This window comes from Myotis daubentonii, chromosome 19 (assembly GCF_963259705.1).
Source record: "Myotis daubentonii chromosome 19, mMyoDau2.1, whole genome shotgun sequence".
Taxonomy (NCBI): domain Eukaryota; kingdom Metazoa; phylum Chordata; class Mammalia; order Chiroptera; family Vespertilionidae; genus Myotis; species Myotis daubentonii.
In genome coordinates this window covers 12,675,712-12,696,643 of record NC_081858.1, presented here as the reverse complement: position 1 = coordinate 12,696,643, position 20,932 = coordinate 12,675,712, and the positions used below count along the sequence as shown (strand labels likewise).

At 36.9% G+C, this 20,932-nt stretch overlaps 1 protein-coding gene and 1 long non-coding RNA gene across 3 annotated transcripts; both read left to right on the top strand.

Moving 5' to 3' along the window:
• The first annotated feature begins 98 nt into the window (after positions 1-98).
• Positions 99-18,140, top strand: RSRC2 (arginine and serine rich coiled-coil 2). 2 transcript variants are annotated; one of them, XM_059677046.1, is made up of 10 exons: positions 99-238; positions 5,539-5,695; positions 7,484-7,527; positions 9,943-10,133; positions 11,123-11,326; positions 12,850-12,972; positions 15,100-15,179; positions 15,617-15,849; positions 16,619-16,708; positions 17,490-18,140. In XM_059677046.1, the coding sequence occupies exons 1-10, from the start codon at positions 233-235 to the stop codon at positions 17,667-17,669; spliced, it is 1,308 nt and encodes a 435-aa protein (XP_059533029.1). In that variant the 5' UTR covers positions 99-232; the 3' UTR covers positions 17,670-18,140. The 2 variants fall into 2 exon arrangements, with proteins under 2 accessions (XP_059533029.1, XP_059533028.1); XM_059677045.1 differs by having other exon boundaries at positions 9,922-10,133.
• On the top strand, positions 1,557-4,200 carry LOC132222143 (uncharacterized). The gene is made up of 2 exons (XR_009450159.1): positions 1,557-2,444; positions 2,532-4,200. It is a non-coding gene; the product is annotated as an uncharacterized LOC132222143 (long non-coding RNA).
• Positions 18,141-20,932: the final 2,792 nt, after the last annotated feature.

Sequence of the window (20,932 nt, the reverse complement as noted above, 5' to 3'; positions counted from 1 at the left end):
GCCCCCTTCCAAAGAGCAACCAATCACTGCCCCGATCACCGCGTTGCTATAGCGAGTCTTATCACCACCCTCTTTACTCCCAGCAAGCTGTGCGGAACGCCGGGCCTCTTCCCCTTTGTGCCATCCGGGTCTTTTTGCCCGAGTTGTTCAGTCTGTGGCGAAGCGTCAGGGCGACTAGTACTGTTGAGAGCGGCAAGAAGAGGAGCCGCTTTAGCGGCCAGGACTCTTGACTATGGAGGTAGGTGCCGAATCTGAGTTGGAAGCCAGGGATATTTTTCGGCTTCTCTCAAAGAGTGCGTGAACGGCTGCCGGAGCTGTTGTCCGCGCGTGTGTGGACAAAATGGCGCCGCGGCCTTCTTCTGCGCCCGCCATCATGGCTGCCGGCCTCTGGGAGGGGGACTAACGCGGTGTCTGTGGGGGTGGGGAGCTGCAAGGAGTGTCTTTTTCCAGAACTTTCCTCTTCCCTTTTATTTTTTCCCTTTCGGCCCGCAGAACTGCTTTCAGTTAAGCTTAATCCCCCGGGTCGTTGATTTACATGGAGTTTCATTAAGGACTTGGGAATACGTTCGCGATGGGGCAGAGAGAAAAGTGATCCGGGTCGTCTGAAAAATACTTGGTCAAGTAAGGTCTAGAAGGGATAGAAAGGTGAAAAGAGCAGTCTTGTAGCGGTTTTTTTGTTTTGTTTTTTGCTTACGTTCAATAAGATGATTCTAGTTGCATAGTTTCAGTTAGCGTTTCGTCTGTGTAAACCTTCGTTTATTCCTCCCTGGGGAAGATGTTGGTGGAAGGGAGTGAAAATTGGACTTCATTAGAAAAGGCTTTGGAACGACGGATTCTGATTGATGCTCCGTTTCCCGAGCGGCTCATGATATAATCGGTTTGAAGTCTTGCTGAAGCATTATAATCAAGCCCTATCTTTGGGTCGTTCCGTTAAATAGAACACTCTTAGGTGTCCTATTTAACCTTAAATTTAAAAAAATAAAGCTCTTAAGTGGTCTCTTCTAAACATTAAGCCTGCTTTGGGCTTAAGACGCGCGAACCCGATGGATCTCGTTACAGTATTGTGTAATTACTTCATTTTTACTTAATCCCGTTAAAAGAAAAATGCAGGCATTTTGCATTCTTTTCCAGTGACTAAAAAGATTTTCTCATTTTCGAAAATAAATAGTACTGGTAAGCATAATGAAAAATATGTAGTTTACTGTTCCTATTAGTTGGATATCAGTAATTAGTAAGGATGGTCACCCCCCACACACACTGGATTGTTTGAATTTGCAATATATTTATTTATATATATGTGTGTGTATATATATAAAGAATAAGGTTTCAAACAGTTGGCAGGCTATTTTGTATTTTATGCAACTAATCGATTTAATGTTTTCCTTTGTTTTGTGTTTTGGGCCTCTTAATGTATTTCACCTGGTCTCATGTTTTTAAAAATGAAATAAACTCAAACATGTTTCTGCAGTTCCTCCTTCAATAAAAAGACGTAATTTCTGGCGAAGTGGCCCAGTATTAAATCCAACTATCTTCTTTGCACTGGAAAAAATGTGTGTATGCTATGTCTTGAGCGTTACTAGGGTTTTAAACCAAATGTAAATTTTAAGAAACAATGGTGGCCTTCCACTAGAGTAAATGCTGGAGTACAGGGCAGTTTTGCAGTTTAAGGTGTTTATATAGAAGTCCTTGCTAAATTAAAAGCTTAGAAATTTAAAAAGGTTTTTTTTTTTTTCTTTCTTTCATTCTCACCGAGGATACTTTTCCCTTGAGCTTTAGAGATAGTGGAAGAGATGGGGAGAGATCGAGAGAGAAACACATCATATGCCTCCTGCACGCCCCCATCCGGGGCCAGGGATTGAGCCTGCAACTGAATGAGGCATGTGCTTCTGGTTGGAATCAAACCTGGGACCCAGTCTGCCGGCTGAAGCTCCATCCACTGAACCAAACTTAGTAGGGTAAAAGGTTATAAATTGTTAGAGAAATTTCAATATTCAATTGGTTGGGGGTGGTAGTTTCATTATGCTAGTTTAAAATATGCTTGAGTAAATAAAAGTTATGCGTGAGCTAAACCGCTGCCTATCATTCCTGTCTGTTGAGTGATGGGGTGGTTTTGTTGACCTGTGGTGTGTTTACAGATGGAAATGGCTGTTGGGTGTCATTAGGCAGCCTGTAAGACCAGGTGCCTTTCCTCAAGCCAAGGGCATTGGAGTTCCTTTAAAAGCCAGTCTTTCGTGATGTTAAGCATGTATTGCTAAATAAACCCAGAAAACTTTTATTGCCTGCCTAGATGTTGGCTTTTCCCTAGAAAGGTGGTTTTCAGTTCTAGTCATGATAACTGTAAAAGTGAGCTGTGCCAGTGGTTCTGGAATGCGCTCTTGGTGTATCAGGCACTGTGAGAAGTGACAGCAGTGCTCCCAGTTTTTGCAATTTCTTACTTACAAAGTGTAAGTTTTATCAACACTTAGTACATCAGAGATGTATCTGAAAGAGTCCTTAAGAATAACCAGGAGAACAAAAATTTTTTATAAAAGGACCAATGTTGTGAAAATCAGAATCTTTAATTGTTTGATACAGCACCATTTGTTAATAATAGACAGTGAGGAGTATCATCTTTATTTATTTATTTTTTAAACAAAACAGGACACAGGAGTATCATCTTCAGATGAGTCAGCTAATGTTGCTGGATCTCATTTTTAAAATGAGAAAGTTGAGCTCGATTCTAAGGGATGGAAGCCTTTCAACATAAAAATTTTTTATTTATTTTATTGATTGATTTTTAGAGAGAAACATCGATTTATTGTTCCACTTCTTTATTTATGCATTCATTGGTTGTTTCCTGTATGTGCCCTGACCAGAGATGGAACCTGCAACCTTGGCATATCACAGTGATGCTCTTAACCAACCAAGCTATCCGACCAGGGTCCTTGTGTTTCTTGCTGGGGTTTTTTGGGTACCATTGTTAGAGGCTTAACACATAATTTATGTATTTAATTCGAACTAGCCTGTAAATCCTTCCTTTTTAATTTATAATTTTATTCCTGGAGTCTAGCATGGAGTTTGGTACATTTTTATACTCAGTAAACAATTGTTGAAATAATGAAACCTCTCACACCTCATTTATTAAAATACCCCTCTAGATTTAAAGTTTATTTTCTGAACTAACCTTCCTAAGGGGAGAATTTTGTTATGTTTTATTCCTGCTGATATTTTATAATGATCCCCCATTTATCCAATTCGGCTTTCTTCTGTAAAGGGCAAGATCATAAATATTTTAGGCATTGTGGGCCACATAGAATCTCTGTCATATTCTTTGCCGGTTGACTTATTTGTTCACTCCTTTTGACAATCCTTTTAAAAATGTGAAACAGGTTTGGCTCAGTGGATAGAGCGTGTCTGCCTGCAGACTGAAGGATCCTGGGTTCCATTCCCGTCAAGGGCAAACAGCCGGGTTGCGGGCTCGATCCCCAGAAGGGGCTTGTGAGAGGCAGCCGCTCAATGGTTCTCTTTCATCATTGATGTTTCTAGCTCCCCCTCGCTTCCCTCTCTGAAATCAATAAAATCATTTTTAAAAAATACACAAGTCATTCTTACCTCAAGAGTCATATTTTGCCAGCCCCTGTCCTAAGTAATCAACTCCCCAGGCATATTAATCTGACTCATTTATATCAGTTTCTTCCTTTGTGGTGGTCCTCAGGTTATTTGTAATTTGAACCACACTGTTCAGAGCCCCAGAAATATTTTTTAACAGAAAACTAATAACTAGAATTCATTTATTTCTTTGCTAAGTACTATGTAGTTATGTGCAAGGCAGGTGAAATTGCCTTCTGTAAGTAAACTGGACAACAAAGTGATATTTAGATGACAGAATCTAGTTTGAGGTATATGGGGTCTCTAGGAAAGAGTATGTGCAGTTAACTTGACTAATGTAAATTTTCTTATATTGTGATAACTTAAAAACTGCTTTAAAGCAGAAAAAAAACTTAATGTTTCCATAGCATATGTGAGGAGAGGCAGACCTTATTTTGCAGCAGCACTGTGCCAAGGGGCTGTTTTCATTAAAGAGGGTTAATGGAATTAAGATTGGGTTCTCAGATAGGTAAGTTAATTTTCTGTTACACTTTTCCGGAGTATTCTCTCTGCTATTTTAACCCTTTTTGGTCCAACGTGGAGGCTGACTCGACAGACCAGGCGCTAGGACAGTCGTGGGCAAACTACGGCCCCGAGGGCCGGATCCGGCCCATTTGAAATGAATAAAACTAAAAAAAAAAAAAAGACCGTACCCTTTTATGTAATGATGTTTACTTTGAATTTATATTAGTTCACACAAACACTCCATCCAAGCTTTTGTTCCGGCCCTCCGGTCCAGTTTAAGAACCCATTGTGGCCCTCGAGTCAAAAAGTTTGCCCACCCCTGCGCTAGGAGCAGGTCCAAGGTTGAGCTGAGGTCTAGTGAGACAGATAACTTCAACATTCAATCCCGTCAATTAATTTGGACCAGACTGTTTGAATTCCAAAAATAAAATTGGACCGCAAAGGGTTAAGACAGTATGGGTATGGAAGTCTCTTGAACAGCTCACTTAAAGGTATTGTTAAAGTTGGCTAATTGAGTTCACAAATTTTAAATGGACTAAATTTTCTCTATTTGAATGTTCATTGGAAATAGTTGGAGCCCTTCTCTTCCCCTTATTTTGAAAGTTAAAAAAATGATTAAAAATACATTTATCTAGCCCTAACCAGTTTGGCTCAGTGGATAGAGTGTCGGCCTGCGGACTGAGAGGTCCCGGGTTCCATTCTGGTCAAGGGCATGTACCTTGGTTACGGGCACATCCCCAGTAGGGAGTGTGCAGGAGGCAGCTGATTGATGTTTCTCTCTCATTGATGTTTCTAACTCTCTATCCCTCTCCATTCCTCTCTGTAAAAATCAATAAAATATATATTTTTTAAAAATACCGTCTAATGCCGTAACCGGTTTGGCTCAGTAGACAGAGCGTCGGCCTGCGGACTCAAGGGTCCCAGGTTCGATTCCGGTCAAGGGCATGTACCTTGGTTGCAGGCACATCGCCAGTGGGAGGTGTGCAGGAGGCAGCTGATCGATGTTTCTCTCTCATCGATGTTTCTAACTCTCTCTCTCCCTCCCTTCCTCTCTGCAAAAAATCAATCAAATATATATAAAAAAAACCCGTCTAATTGCATATGCCTTTGGTGTACTGGGTTAGTCATTTTGATTTATTCATGCGTATTTATCTTCCCTCCCCTCCCTCCTTTTTTTTTTTTTTTTTTTTTATTTATCTCAGAGAGTAAGGGAGAGGGAGAGAGATAGAATTGTTGATTGGCTGCCTCCTGCATGCCCCACACTGGGGATTGAGCCTGCAACCTGGGCATGTGCCCTGACCAGGAATCGAACCGTGACGTCTTGGTCATAGTTTGATGCTCAACTACTGAGACATGCCGACTGGGCTCCCCACCCTCTCTTTTAAGAAATTGGTAATATTTTAAATGTAATTAAGAACTTACAATCATTTTCCTTTAAACTTTTAGGCTAGTGATACAGAGCGAGATGGACTAGCCCCAGAAAAGACATCCCCAGATAGCGATAAGAAAAAAGAGCAGTCAGATGTATCTGTTTCTCCTAGAGCCTCAAAACATCATTATTCAAGATCACGATCAAGGTCAAGAGAAAGAAAACGAAAGTCAGGTATGAATTGCTGAAAATGGTAATAAATACTACTGGCATAATCGGTTAACATGTATAAGACAAACTGTTTGTTGATAATAAGTAATGTGTTCTCCCCAGTTTAGAGATGGATAATGAAAATCCATTGGTGATTTTTCTAGAGACCTTTTCAGTTATGAGCAATACAAATATTCTAATGTAGAAATTTTCTTACTTGTCCAAAGGCTACAGTGTAGTTTAAATTTGTGTCATAGTGACTACTTGTTAACTATGATGTTTAAGTTTCATTTTTTTTCAACAATGGCAAAATATGTTGAAAGGTGTAGTAGTCTGGACAGAGGTATATTATTCTAGACTTACTTAATATCCTTTGTTGTAAGTTACAAGAACAGTTTTAGCTTTCGGCGGCTGTTAGCTTGCGAGGTCCTGCCGGCCGAGGACTTCGGATCCATTGCCCTCCCAGCACTTCGACCCTTCCCTGAAGGCTCTCAATAAAACAGATTGTTCCTAAAAAAAAAAAAAAAAGAACAGTTTTAGCCTTGTGCTTTGTTTTTTGGTGTGTGGTGTTTTTTTTGTTTGTTTGTTTTTGTTTTGTTTTTTAATATACTTTATTGATTTTTTACAGAGAGGAAGGGAGAGGGATAGAGAGTTAGAATAATCAATGAGAGAGAAACACCGATCAGCTGCCTCCTGCACACCCCCTACTGGGGATGTGCCCGCAACCAAGGTACATGCCCTTGACTGGAATCGAACCTGGGACCCTTTAGTCCGAAGGCCGACGCTCTATCCACTGAGCCAAACCGGTCAGGGCTGGTGTGTGGTTTTTTTAAATTGATTTTTTGAGAGAGAGAGAGAGAGAGAGAGAGAGAGAGAGAGAGAAACACATCAGTTTGTTGTTCCACCCATTTATGCATTCATTGGCTTGATTCTTGTATGTGCCCTGACTGGGGATCGAACCCACAACCTTGGCAAATTGGGATGATGCTTTAACCAACTGAGCTACCCGGCCAGGACTTCACTTTTTTTATTTTTATTTAATGTTAGAGTATTTCTGAAGCAAGAAGTTTGGCATTTAGAAATGCACCTTATTCATTTATTTAAAAAAACTAGACTGATGCATTGGAGATAGCATGATTTTTTGCTATTTTTAAGAAAATATTACTATTTAATAAAGAGGTTAAGAGAAGTAGAATAGTAATGAGTTACAAGTTTTAAGGCTTGAGCTCTAGTTCTTTTTTTCTTTTTTTCCCTTTTTTTTAAATATATTTTATTGATTTTTTTACAGAGAGGAAGGGAGAGAGATAGAGAGTTAGAAACATCGATGAGAGAGAAACATCGATCAGCTGCCTCCTGCACATCTCCCACTGGGGATGTGCCCGCAACCCAGGTACATGCCCTTGACCTGAATCGAACCTGGGACCTTTCAGTCCGCAGGCCGACGCTCTATCCACTGAGCCAAACCGGTTTCGGCGAGCTCTAGTTCTTTATCCTTTGTGTCCATATTATAAACGATTTTGAGTCTAAAAGACAATGTCTTTTTTACTTGTCATGGAACTTTTTTTTTTTTTTTTTTTTTTTTTTGCTTCTGTCTCTTCATTATATTCTGGTTTGTTTGTATTGCTTGATATGTCCTAAATATGTACAGTATTAATGTGATAGAATAACCCTACTCTGCTATAAAAAAATAGTTTCTGAAAGAGACTACTAGTAAGTCAAATGGACTGGAAATTGTTCTTTATATGAGTATTGAAATTTGTGTTTGAGATGATTCTGTATCTTTGTTTATGGTGAATATTTGTGTCTTCACAGATAATGAAGGGAGAAAACACAGGAGCCGGAGCAGAAGCAAAGAGGTAATTAACACTTTGTAGTGAATAGGCAGTTTAAAGTACTTGTAAAATATCTGGTAGAAATTTTTGTGTGTGAATATGTGATATTGTCAAGGTAAGTACCAAAACTTGACATTTAAAAGGTTTAATTGAATTATAAAATAAGCATGATTTGGATTCATCGTTTTTCAAGAAGATAGTTGTTTATATGAAAAGTTCATTCAAAAACTATTAATTTTATTATGCTGTGAAAGTATTCACAATAAAAATTTCATATGAAGAATATAATTGGATTTTTAGGCCTGTCACACAGAGCTTCCATTAATCTGAGGTCCCGAGTCTCCTTATGCCTGATAACCATTCAGGATTTTTAAATAGCAATACACTAGATATCTGTGGGCTACTTTTTCTTTATGGAAGATAACAAGAGTCCTCTTTTCATTAGTTAACTGTAGTTCTGTTTCTGTAACAGTGGTATTGAATTTTGAAGTAAGAGCATCAGTGAGGGACAGCTAGAAAAGTGGCGGTGACAGCAAAACTTGAGGAAAAAGAAAGGCAGCAGCTCTATTGTAAAGGAGTTAACCCACCTGAGAAGACAGAGCGAGCCAACAGGGATAGCAGAAGTAGCGGCCAAAAAGTGCAGAGTCTTACGGGGGCTGGGCAAGGGTCCTAAAACAAACATGGGCAGGGACTTCACCTCTTCCCCTAATGGAAGCTCTGTTAAATTTTTAATTTAGGAGAGTTTTTGTGAAAATGACTATTTTGTTTAGCTCACATGATAACATTTCTATAATAAATCATACTCAGCGTGCTAATGCGCGAAGAGACTGAACTGAAGACGCTGCAGACTCAGATAGCAAAATAATAAGCCTACTTCATGATAAGGTAACTATTAGTCATTCAAACTCCTATTTCCCTTAAGTATATCTTAAATCAGTTAAGGGTTTTAATGGTTTTTTAAAAAATTAATAGTAATGTTACAAGTGAAAAACTGGTTTGAAATAAACTCTAAAACCTTTGGAAGTTTAACTAAACACCTTTACAGTTTGCTGCTGTATGGCAAAATCAAGGGAATATTTTTTATAAGCTCATTTTAGAGAACTGGCAATGAAACTAAAATTTAGCTGTGTCTCCAGGTCTCTTATTTTTCTGCAAAATAATAAATACTGTCATCATTTTCAGATATATCATCATGCATGTTCTAAAATGTTTGGCCAAATGTTTGTTTTCAAATTAATCTTGAGTGTAAAGAAATAACTTACAGCCTATTTTGGGAAACATGAAATAAGTGTCCTATCATAGAAAAGCAGTGGGCTGAGCATCAGGAGAACATGGGGCCTGGTTTCAGCTCTGCTGCTGTGTAGCTTTGTGACTAGATCTTAGTTTTGTTATACATAAAGTAAGAGGAATTAGAGGGTCTGAGTTTCCTTTGAGCATTAAAATTGTGATTCTGAGATGTCCAGGATTTTAAGCTTTAGCCACAAGATGGATTTGACAAATATTAATGTGGGGAAATATATGATGTTTTACACTTCTAACTAAGTTCGTGAGTATAGGATGGAGACTTGATCATACTATTTTAGCTCAGTCTCTGAATGCATAATGTTGTGAAAACAAAAGCCTTGGTTTTTAATCTTTCAAAATAATGGGAGAAGTATGTATTGTGTTATGGTATGGGGATTAATTGTTATATCTAGTTTGATTGCATAAAAATTAAAACAGATACGGTTGCCATTTTCTATCCTAGGTACATGAAATGTAATAGAACTCCAAGCCTGTTGGGATATTGCAAGATGAAAAGTGATTGCCTCACAGTTTTAGACATTGGGAGAAAATTCAAGAGACGTCTTTTAGAAAGGATATTGCAATATAGCTATAAAAAGGACACTTCAGCTCTGCGTAAAGTAACTTGAAATTGCAGAAAATATTAATACTTAGAAAAATTAATTTTATTTAGCTACCTAACTTGAAATGCATTTTCTGGTGCATTTCTATGTGTCCTTATTTTTATTATTGTTAACTATTTAAATGTCAAATAATATTACATATTCTGGATTTAGAAGTTGATGTATATATTTGGTCTGTTCATTTAAAAGGTTTGTCGGAAATTTTTCAAAAATTTTGATACATGTGTACTTCCCTTATTTTAGATTAAAAAAAAACATTAGGGGTTCCATATTTTCAATGTTGAAAATTGTTTTAATTGTGGTATTGAAAATATTTGGGGGAGGAAACTACCTTTGGGGGGTTTATAAAGAAAGGGTAAAATTAGTAATATACCTGCAACATGTGGGTGATGTGAAACTAGGTCGTTTTTAAAATTTGCCACATACTCCTAAGGTTACTAATGTTGCATCACAACATTTTTGTTTACTGATACCCATACTAACTTTCTTTGTTGCACTATTTTCCTGAAAGAACCAACTTCTTCTTAAACAGGCAAGAAGACATGAATCCAAAGATAAATCCTCTAAGAAACACAAGTCTGACGAACATAATGACAAAGAACACTCTTCTGATAAGGGAAGAGAGCGACTAAATTCATCTGAAAATGGTGAGGACAGACACAAACGCAAAGAAAGAAAGTCATCAAGAGGCAGAAGTCACTCAAGATCTAGGTCTCGTGAAAGGTAACTAGTTCTGGTGTTTATAAGTACCTTCTAAAGAGCTCCCTAAATTGCATAAAGCTTCTCATTACCCAGCACTACCCCCAAAAATCTTAATTAGAACATTGATTTTTATTTTTCCCTAACTTGACTATTCCTGTCCACTGATGTCCACTAATAAAAATCTTTTGGGCTATCTTTTGCAGTGAAAAAAATTATATTGCTAAACTATGTTTATATAATTTAAACAATATAACAATCTTTTTACATTACTGACACAGGATTTATTTGCTCCTAAATTCTAATCTAGATGTTCCTCTTGTGGTATAGATGAAAATGCAGAGATTTTTGAGATACTGGGTCATGGCTCCAATTTGTGGAATTTTTGGTTTTTGTTTTAAGAATCGAGTAATTTGTTTGTAGATTTCTGTGGGGAATATGTGGTAGATTCAGTCAAAATTTTTCAGTAGTAACATAACATAATTATGTTCTTAAATTTTATAAATACTTTAGTAAGGCAATAGGTTTTGAACTATTAAATCTTTTTTTTAATACATTTTATTGATTTTTTATAGAGAAGAAGGGAGAGAGATAGAGAGTTAGAAACACCGATGAGAGAGAAATCAGCTGCCTCCTGCACGTCTCCTACTGGGGATGTGCCCGCAACCGAGGTACATGCCCTTGACCGGAATCGAACCTGGGACCTTTCAGTCCGCAGGCCGATGCTCTATCCACTGAGCCAAACCGGTTCTGGCTGAACTATTAAATCTTAAATTGGGTAGGATGCTTTGCTTTTTTGACGTGTTATAGTTGTATTGTGTTTGCTAAGAGACAGAACAAAAGTTAATTTTTTTATTGTAACTTTTCATTGAAAACCTAAAACTATCTTTTCTGTACACATTACAGTGTAGTTTATTGTATCTTGACTGCATACACTACAGATAACTAACTTGTAACATCTATAAATTGAAAAGACACACTTCTAACTACAAATTTCTGTGCTTTAATTTTAGGCGTCATCGTAGTAGAAGCAGGGAGCGGAAGAAGTCTCGATCCCGGAGCAGGGAGCGGAAGAAGTCAAGATCCAGAAGCAGAGAGAGGAAGAAATCACGATCCAGAAGCAGGGAAAGAAAACGCCGAATACGATCTCGCTCCCGCTCAAGATCAAGACACAGACATAGGAGTAGAAGCAGGAGTAGGACAAGGAGTAGAAGTCGGTGGGTATTCACCATCTTGGTTAAATTCAAATAAGCCCTTCACCGGCTCTGTTTGTCTTCTGTCAACCTGAGAATATTTAAATTGTGGGTCAAAATTTACAGAATACGTAATCACACCCTAACTGAGAAAGAACAGATCTAAATATTTATGTGGCATTCTTTCATAGTCTAATTTGACCAGATTGTTGTGAAGCAGGTGTGAATAGTCCCATTTAAAGTTATTTTAGTTGTTTGATACACTGAATTCATTGTGCTCGTGTTATAATCACAATAGCTTCTTGCATCCCTACTCTGTGGTATATATTACGGCATAGTTCTTTCTGTGTATTAGCTCATCTGATTCTCAAAACAACTGTTTTGTGGGCTAGGCTCAATAGACTTAGAGAGGTTGAATAACTTGCCCAGAAGCCCAAAATTAAACAGTTATTAAATGATAAAGCCCAGACCAGTTCCCAAATGTGTCTGAATGCAAAGTCAGTGTATGCGCTTAGACACAGTACTGTATATACTATCTCAGATACCCAAAAAGATGAGCGTAGATTATGCTTTATAGAATTGTACACTTAAGACTTACGTTATTAACCAGTGTAACCCCAATAAATTAAATTTTTTTAAAGATAACCTTAATTCAAACCTGTCATGATTGAGAAGAGGCTTTAATTTGTTGAGACAGGACAATAAGGCGTATGGGGGGCATTAATATTCAGGGGATATGTTCTCATTTACATAAGAATATTACAGTGTACTATATAGTCACAGGTACTGTTACTAAAGTAATGGAAAAACTTTGTTAATTTTATTGTTTACATCCATCTAATAGATGGAAATATAGATAAAAGTGGACTTGAGCTTATTACAATAACTTGGTTTATTGTTTGATCAGTTTATCCATTTATAATCAGTTTTTGTAGTGGTTTACTCATTTGAGCTTTAACAGTTGTAAGATTTAGTGAATGAATCTAAGGTACGTGGTAATTTGACCATTAATTTTTTAAATTGCCATTTGGGGAATTCAGATCGTTATTTATGGTATTTCTAGTTTTGACTATTGATACTTTTTATTCTGATCAATGCCTGTCTTTTATATGTCTAATTCATTGTTACAGTGATTCATGCTTTGTATTTTTAAAAACATCTGCACATTCATTCATTGTAGGTTAAAAGGCTAGGAACATTTAACCTATCCATCTTACTATTAGGCATTCTATATATTGACCTACACAAGTATAAAATGACTAATGTACATGGCTAGTCTTTGCAACATTGGGTGTAACGGCAGCAAGATTGGAATTAAGCTAAATGTCCATCTATAACAGGGCCAGTTAAATGAACTTAGAAACTAGCCATATACACAAGGAACTTAGGATATCTGTGGAAGATGTAGAACGGGCAGAAAGCAAAGGGTTCAAAATATATTTCCTATGCAGTTTTATTTTTGTTGAACCATGTAAATATAATTGATTTTGATTCAACAAAGTTATTACTGGGCCATACTGAGACATGGAAAATATGATTTATTACAGAGATAGAAAGAAGAGAATTGAAAAACCAAGAAGATTTAGCAGAAGTTTAAGTGGAACTCCTAGTCCACCTCCCTTCAGAGGCAGAAACACAGCAATGGATGCACAAGAAGCTTTAGCTAGAAGGTGTGTTTATTTTCTTTTTATTTGATCCATTTTTCTCCCCTTTTCAACTTGAAGTAGATGCTCAATTGTGTGGACAAAATGAAAGCTTTCAGTCAGAGAATAATGGAAATAGTTAAATATAGCCATGAATGCTGTCGCACCTCTGTGATCTAGAACTAAGTAAGTAGTTAACTTCTTACTCTAAACATTTACTTATTGCACAATGGTGGAAAGATTCTACAAAGGTTCCGCTTTTTCCCTTCATGATTAACTTTTCTCAACTCTAGACTCTTAAATATTTTTAGTTTGGAATTGAAAAATTTTTTTTAAATCTTAAATCGGATTTCAGAACTTGGTTGAGTTTGCTTCAAACTGCTTTGTGAGTTTTTTGTTTGTTTTTCTTCTTCAAGAAAAGAATCTCTGAAACAGTAAGTAGAATTTTGTCAATGATTTCCTTATTATAAACCAATTAACTTGATATTGTAAATTTTACTCCTGAGAGCATAGGGAGACCATTGTATTTTTCCATTTTCTAATGGTTCAAAGGTGTGTTGGGACCACACACAGCAGGACTGACTGTCTTACTGAAATCTGCAAAACCATTAAAAGAACTGTCTCATCAGAAGAGTCACAACATAAAGTAAAATCCAAGTCCTTATTTGCAGGTTTTCCCATATTCTGAAAACTATACTCTTTTGATTTTGACTTTTTTTCCTTATGAAATTGAGTTTGTATTTTTTTTCCATTACAAAAATACAGTTATCAAATGTAACCTGATGGGCTGCTGCCCTATGAACCCAGCCTGGCAGAAACTCCAGCTGAGCAGCAGCAGCAGCAAAGGTGTGAGCTCACCCCTTCTTCACTCCATTCACCGTAGTGAATGGTGTTTACTCCAGACTTGCAGTGGCCATTTTAAATGTGCAATCAATAGTAGTCAAGCATATTTTCATTCAAAACTAAGATCAACAGAATTAGGAAATAATTTACGACAATATTTGAACTGATTTATAAAGAATTGGTCCATTAACTCTGACTGGTATTTTTTTAAGTCATAACATTAATTTACTACACGTTTATTGTTTAATTTTTGGATTTTATTAAAATTGAAACTTACTACCTTCTAAAAGGTGCGTTTTTTTTGTGTTGTTTTTTTGTTTTGTGTTTTATTTTACTTAAAAAATGATCTACAACTGAACTACCACTATGTTTTACTACTTGATAATACCACATTCCTCGCCCCTTGATAATAACACTCCAGGGGAAAAGGGGGGGCCTTTAACTTGTAATTAGTAAATCAAGGAATTCTTCAAAGAAAAGGGTTTCTCTTTCGGGAACTCATTATGAAGATAATATTACTTAGGATTTTCCATTTAGGGCAGGTACTGACTTGGCAGCACATTTAGTGTGTGTATTGATTAGTGAATTTAATGTGAGCCAGAAATATGTTTTTATTTTGGGGGGATGAATTTGCGTTTCATGTTTGCAGTTCCTTTGCTAATGATAAATTCTTTCAGTTGCTAAAAGTGATTTCCTAATACTGAGGTTTTTTACCCCCCTTTTATTAGATTATAGAGGATAGCAGTTTGTATTTGTGTGCCTGTATTGGGAGGAGGTTGGGTTGTTTTGTTTTTATTAATTTGAAGGCTATATAATAAAGTCTATTTGAATGCAAAAATCATTGTCTGCATGTAGATTGGCCTTATTCTATATCAGCCTCCCCCAAGAAGCATTTGGTAAATCTGTAAGCCTTATTTACTTACTACTTAACATACTCTGACTTACTCAGCTTTCAATGTTATTTGTAAGATATCATTTTACCCTTATTTCTGTAACCAGCACTGAAAAAAACTGAATAATTTTAATTTTTAAACGATACTCTGTGGGAACTATGTGTGAAAATTATTCCAGTTTTGGGCTATTTAGTGAATTTAAAAATGTTTAAAACCAGTTTTAAAATATTTACCTGTGACTGATAGCATCTGAACAGTGATTCCTGGTTACCCTTTTTTCCCACGTGTAGATTTCAACCTGGGAAAGTGTTAAACTTAAAATTCTAGTGTTTTGTGTCTACTTGTGCACATTCAGAGAAGTACAAAGATAAATATTGGTTTTATATCATTTTAAATTGATTTACATGGTCTTTGACAGGTTGGAAAGGGCAAAGAAATTACAAGAACAACGAGAAAAGGAAATGGTTGAAAAACAGAAACAACAAGAAATAGCTGCAGGTACTTTTAACACTTACCATTTGTGGGAATAATGCTAGTAATTTAGAGAACTTTTTAAACTTGTATTCTGGACTGACAGAAAAATGTAATTAGAAGTCTTTCTGTTTAGTATCTGTTAAATGTGTGTAATATTTGTTTTAGTATTTTTAAATGTTTGTGAAATGTCTGAAATAATTTTGTAAACTGAAGAACCATACAAATAAAAGTTTTTATTGTGTTTATGAGTTTAGATAAAAACACCGAAGTTCATTTCCTTGAAACGAACTTTTTACTATTTGCAGAATTCTTTTCATTTTCAAGAAGTAAATGAAGTTATAGTATATATAGGGGGTCATATATAGAAATATATGTATATATCAACAAATACATTCCGTGAATGTTGGTGAATGTTTCTGCTTTGTAACCTAATGCCCAGTCATTCTTCTTTCATCTTCCAGCAGCTGCAGCTACTGGGGGTTCTGTTCTCAATGTGGCTGCCCTGTTGGCCTCGGGAACGCAGGTAACTCCTCAGATAGCAATGGCAGCTCAGATGGCAGCCCTGCAAGCTAAAGCTTTGGCAGAAACTGGAATAGCTGTACCTAGCTATTATAACCCAGCAGCTGTGAATCCAATGAAATTTGCTGAACAAGAGAAAAAAAGGAAAATGCTTTGGCAAGGCAAGAAAGAAGGGGTAAGTTCTTCTATTCCTCTCTTTTGTCATTTATTCCTAATTAGCAGTTGCTTAAGAAAACAAGTATGAATTGGAAAAAATTAGTCTGGGTTTTTCTTCTGAGAACCTGATTAGAATAGTTTAATTTGCCATAGTTATTACTGGAGGAAAATGCATCATCTAGGTCAGGCTTTCAAAGCAAGCCAATAGTGTTATATATTTATTTTTTATGATGTACTTAATTTTCTTTGCTTCATTCTATAATAGAAATCTTAATCCTATATAACAAAAGCCTAATATGTTAAGTGTCCATTCAAAGCTTAATATGCTAATGATATGCTAAGGCTTTCAACCGTTCACTATGACGTTCATTTACCACCAGGGGGCAGACACTCCGACCAGTAGGTTAGCTTGCTGTTGGGGTCTGGCCAATCGGGACTGAGCAAGATGGGCCGGACGCGCCCTGGAGCCCTCCTGCTGTCCCTCCCCAGCCCCAACATGCACCAGTGGGGTCCCTCGGCCTGGCCTGCGCCCTCTGGCAATCTGGGACCCCTTGGGGGGATGTCAGAGAGCCGATTTTGGCCCGATGTCGCAGGCCAGGCCAAGGGACCCCACTGGTGCACGAATTTGTGCACCGCACCTCTAGTGTAATTATAATTATAAACTCCATTGATAGAATGTCATAAATGCTATTGTTCCTTTTACTTATACTATGTTATGGAAAGATTTAATACCCTAGTAAAAGGTATTTAAATTTTGCATATCCTAAAAGTTCACCATTTCTTAATAGGACAAATCCCAGTCTGCTGAAATATGGGAAAAGTTGAATTTTGGAAACAAGGACCAAAATGTCAAATTTAGGAAACTAATGGGTATTAAGGTGAGTATATATACTTTCTATGAAAATCATACTAACATATTTTCAGGGTAACATTGATTCTCAACTTCAAAGTTATTTCAGTGATGTATCAACTCTGGGTACTTTTCTTGTTTGTTTATGTTCTCCACATTAATTTTACAGAATTAACTAAAATATTGTTATCACTGGTTGACAACACAAATTTATTTTACTTAAATTAACAGGTTTATTGATTATTACTGTGTATTTGTACCTTAGGTGAACATTGAGTTCATAAGCTTCTGTTTATGAAAAGGAATAATGGATTTGCTTAAAAAGAATAAACACTTCTCATTTTAAGGTTAATGCTACCTGGTGGAATAGGACCCTTTTGATATTTAAAGTTTTAAAGAAGCTTTTTTATTTTTTTTAGAACATTGAGTTTTTGCTGAATTAAGGGTAATACAAGTACAATGTTAGATTTCATGGAAAGTTCCCCAATGCTCAGACATTGGCCATTATTAAGGAAATTAGTTTTTCATTAAAGGGATATTAAGCTGCACTGAGCTAGCTGTTTACACTGTCTGGCATGTGCTGCCCGTTCTTCATCATGCCCATCCACTTAAAGTTGATTTTTGTTACATCCCAATACCTAGAAGGAACACATGTGCTGAATGAAGGAAGGAAGGAAGGAAGGAAGGAAGCTAAGTAATTGAAGTCAAATATGTATCCAAAAAAATGTAATTTACCTGTACTGTCAAGTGAAAGAAGCACTTTTTATTCCTATTAAATTCATTTTAATAATACTTTTCTGTCTGTTTAGAGTGAAGATGAAGCTGGATGTAGCTCAGTTGATGAAGAAAGTTACAAGACTTTGAAGCAACAGGAAGAAGTATTTAGGAATCTAGATGCTCAGTATGAAATGGCAAGGTCACAGACCCATACACAAAGAGGAATGGGATTGGGTTTTACATCATCAATGCGAGGAATGGATGCAGTTTGAAAAAGATCGCTTAATGTTTGGAACTTTCTAAACTTCTGGTTCTGATGTCAGGTCCTTGTTCACCAAACAGCTAGCATTCTAGCTTGCATGGGTGTTGCATTGACTTTAATTTATTGAAAAATAACGATTTTTTTGTAAATATCAGATCAGTGATACTGGTGTTAGTGTTGTAATTAGGTTAAACCCACTTCCATTAAACTTGACAGGACTATAGAAGGACAATATTTTTTAGTTCATGGATTCTACTTTCAAAATATATATAAAAGCTGCAGGTGGGATAAAAATCTCATACATGGATTTTTTCGTGTCCGCTGTCTTGTGTACTTTTGTACTTAACCTTGTACAGTTATTTTCATCTCTTGAAACATGAAAGAAATGTTATGTAGATGTTCTTTAGAAGATCTGGCCATTTGGTACATACCAGCACAAATAAGCTGGGTGGTGATGAAAATAAAAATGGTTTTCTCAAAACTGGTGGTAATTTCAGTTACCTGGAATTATTTGAATTTATTTTATGGTTTCTGTAGCATTTTGCAATTTCTATTAGAAAACACTGGCTAAAAATTCTTTTTTTAAATTTTTTTGGCAGTACCATAGTGAGCAAAAATGTAAAAGGAAGTTGGGAGCAAGTAAACTTATTAAAATAATACTGTTTTCCTACTATTATAAGGGCCAGAATTGATGTATAGTATTTGTTAAATATTCCGTATGTTATTCAGGAAATAGATTAATACTTTAAAGGGATGTAAGCACTTTTATTTTAATAAAGTGCCTTATAACAAGTTCTTTGTATTCCCTTTGCTCATTATCCATTAGAAAGTAAAGTACTAAAAATTTGGTGATGGGAGGGGACTACAGAACTTGTAATTCATTAGCTTTCCCTAGAAAAATCCTCTGGGAAAGATTGCCACAATGTAGTAGCACAATACTGTGAATAGTGGTAAAATTTAAACCTTTATTATTTTCTAAAATATATTTTTACTGATTTCAGAGAGGAAGGGAAAGAGAGGTATCAATGATGAGAATCATTGATTGGCTGCCTCCTGCACGCCCTCGACTGGGGATCAAGCTACAACCCAGGCATGTGTCCTTGACCAGAATTGAACCCGGGTCTCTTTTTTTTTTTTTTTTAATATTTTTATTGATTTTTTACAGAGAGGAAGGGAGAGAGAGAGAGAGAGTTAGAAACATCGATGAGCGAGAAACATGGATCAGCTGCCTCCTGCACATCTCCTACTGGGGATGTGCCCGCAACCAAGGTACATGCCCTTGACCGGAATCAAACCTGGGACCTTTCAGTCCGCAGGCTGACGCTCTATCCACTGAGCCAAACCAGTTTCGGCATAACCCGGGTCTCTTGAGTCTACAGGCTGATGCTCTATCCACTGAGCAAGACCAGCTAGGGACAGCTTTATGTTTAAAAACCAGAGTTACTAAGTCTGATCAACTTGCTTGTTAGGCATGTTTTTGTGATACAGGAAAATCAAGTGGTTGTATTATAAGATTTTTAGTGGATTTTGGTAAATGTTTAAATTAGTTTTCCCAGAGTATAACAGTTCTGTGGAGAAATGGTTTCATGCTTCAGTGACAAAATCAATGACAATGATTTTTTATTTTGGCATCACAGAGGAACATTTTTCAGTTTTATGTATACCTTCTCTAATTTCATTAAAAATTTTCATGCCGAAACCGGTTTGGCTCAGTGGATAGAGCGTTGACCTGCGGACTGAAAGGTCCCAGGTTTGATTCTGGTCAAGGGCATGTACCTTGGTTGCGGGCATATCCCTGGTAGGAGATGTGCAGGAGGCAGCTGATCGATGTTTCTAACGATCTCTCTCCCTTCCTCTCTGTAAAAAAATCAATAAAATATATTTTTAAAAAATTTTTTCATAAGCTTTAAGGCATAGTGGATATAAAAGCACACGGTAACTGACTGCTCCCTGTATTTCTCTACAGCAGCAGTCGCCGACCGGTGGTCCATGGACCACTGATGGTCCGTGAGGTCCGAAAGGTTGGCGACCACTGCTCTACAGCATTTTAGGAGCTTGCCATTTAATGAATGACATGGTCCATCTTGCACTCATTTAGTGCAGCGTTTTAAAAATTAGTAGCCAAGTTTAAACAAATGAAACTATTACAACATCTAAACTAATTCAGTAAGTAATCAGTATTTTTAGTTAAGATTTTACATATTTTCATACTTAAGTGTTTTAAATCCAGTGTGTATTTTGTCTTAACATCCTAATTGGGACCAGCCATATGTAGCCATGGGCAACCATATCCAATTGCAGATCTAGAGGGAGGTAGATTAGTAATTGTCAGTTGTATAATTAAATTTTAAGAAGCAATTATTGGAGTCCAGGGTTGGGAGGCCAGTTAACTGCTTCACACAATTGGAAATAAGTGTATATGGGAGGCATACTCGGTAGATTTGATTTTGTTAAACCTTTTGCTACCCCTTCTTTTCTGTATGTTACTGTGCTTTGCTTTTCAAGGCCTGTGCTCCATGATGGCTTTACCCTTGTAAGCAACAGGATAGGGTTGCTGTCCAGGAGATACTTGAGGGGGAAGCAGGGCAGTAAAACTAAACCACACTGAGGCGCAATGTATAATGAACAGTGTGAGAGCAAGTGGGTTTGAGGCTAACTTGGAAGGTAGGGTAGGATTTCATAGCTGTGTATAGGTGTTGAGGAAAACGGCAAATTAAGATGAGGTTTTATTGGATGAATTTTAAGTTTAGAAAACTTAAATACCATTTAAGAAGTAGTTGGGAAGAGATGGAAATAAGTTGTTTATATATCATTCCTGGTTAATCAAGAGTTTGGTAGGCCAAAAGATTTACATACTTAAATGTAATTTTAAAAGTTTTTTTATTTTAGAGGAAGGGAGAGGGATAGAGAGAAAGATGGATTCGAGGAACAGTGATTGGCTGCCCCCTACTGGGATCGAGCCAGAAACCCAGCATGTGCCCTGACCCATGTCCTAATTGGGAATCCAACTTGCAACCTCTTGGTTCATGGGTTGATGCTCAGCTACTGAGCCACACCAGCTGGGATAAAACTTCTTACTGATTTTAGAGAGCAGAAAGAGAAACATTGATTTGTTGTTCATGTGTTTATGCATTCATTGGTTGCTGCTTATATATGCCTTGACTATAGGTCTTGAATTGAGACATCTTTTACTTAAGTGGGTGTAGGATAATTAACAATAACAATGAGGAGCTCTGTGGTCTCCTAGGAGATGGTGCCCTGAGGGATTTGGAA

Bases quoted from the DNA above. Each gene is read 5' to 3' on its own strand.
- RSRC2 (XM_059677045.1), top strand. The intron at 10,134-11,122 runs GTAACTAGTTCT...CTTTAATTTTAG, and splicing joins AGATCTAGGTCTCGTGAAAG to GCGTCATCGTAGTAGAAGCA. The intron at 15,180-15,616 runs GTACTTTTAACA...TTCATCTTCCAG, and splicing joins ACAACAAGAAATAGCTGCAG to CAGCTGCAGCTACTGGGGGT.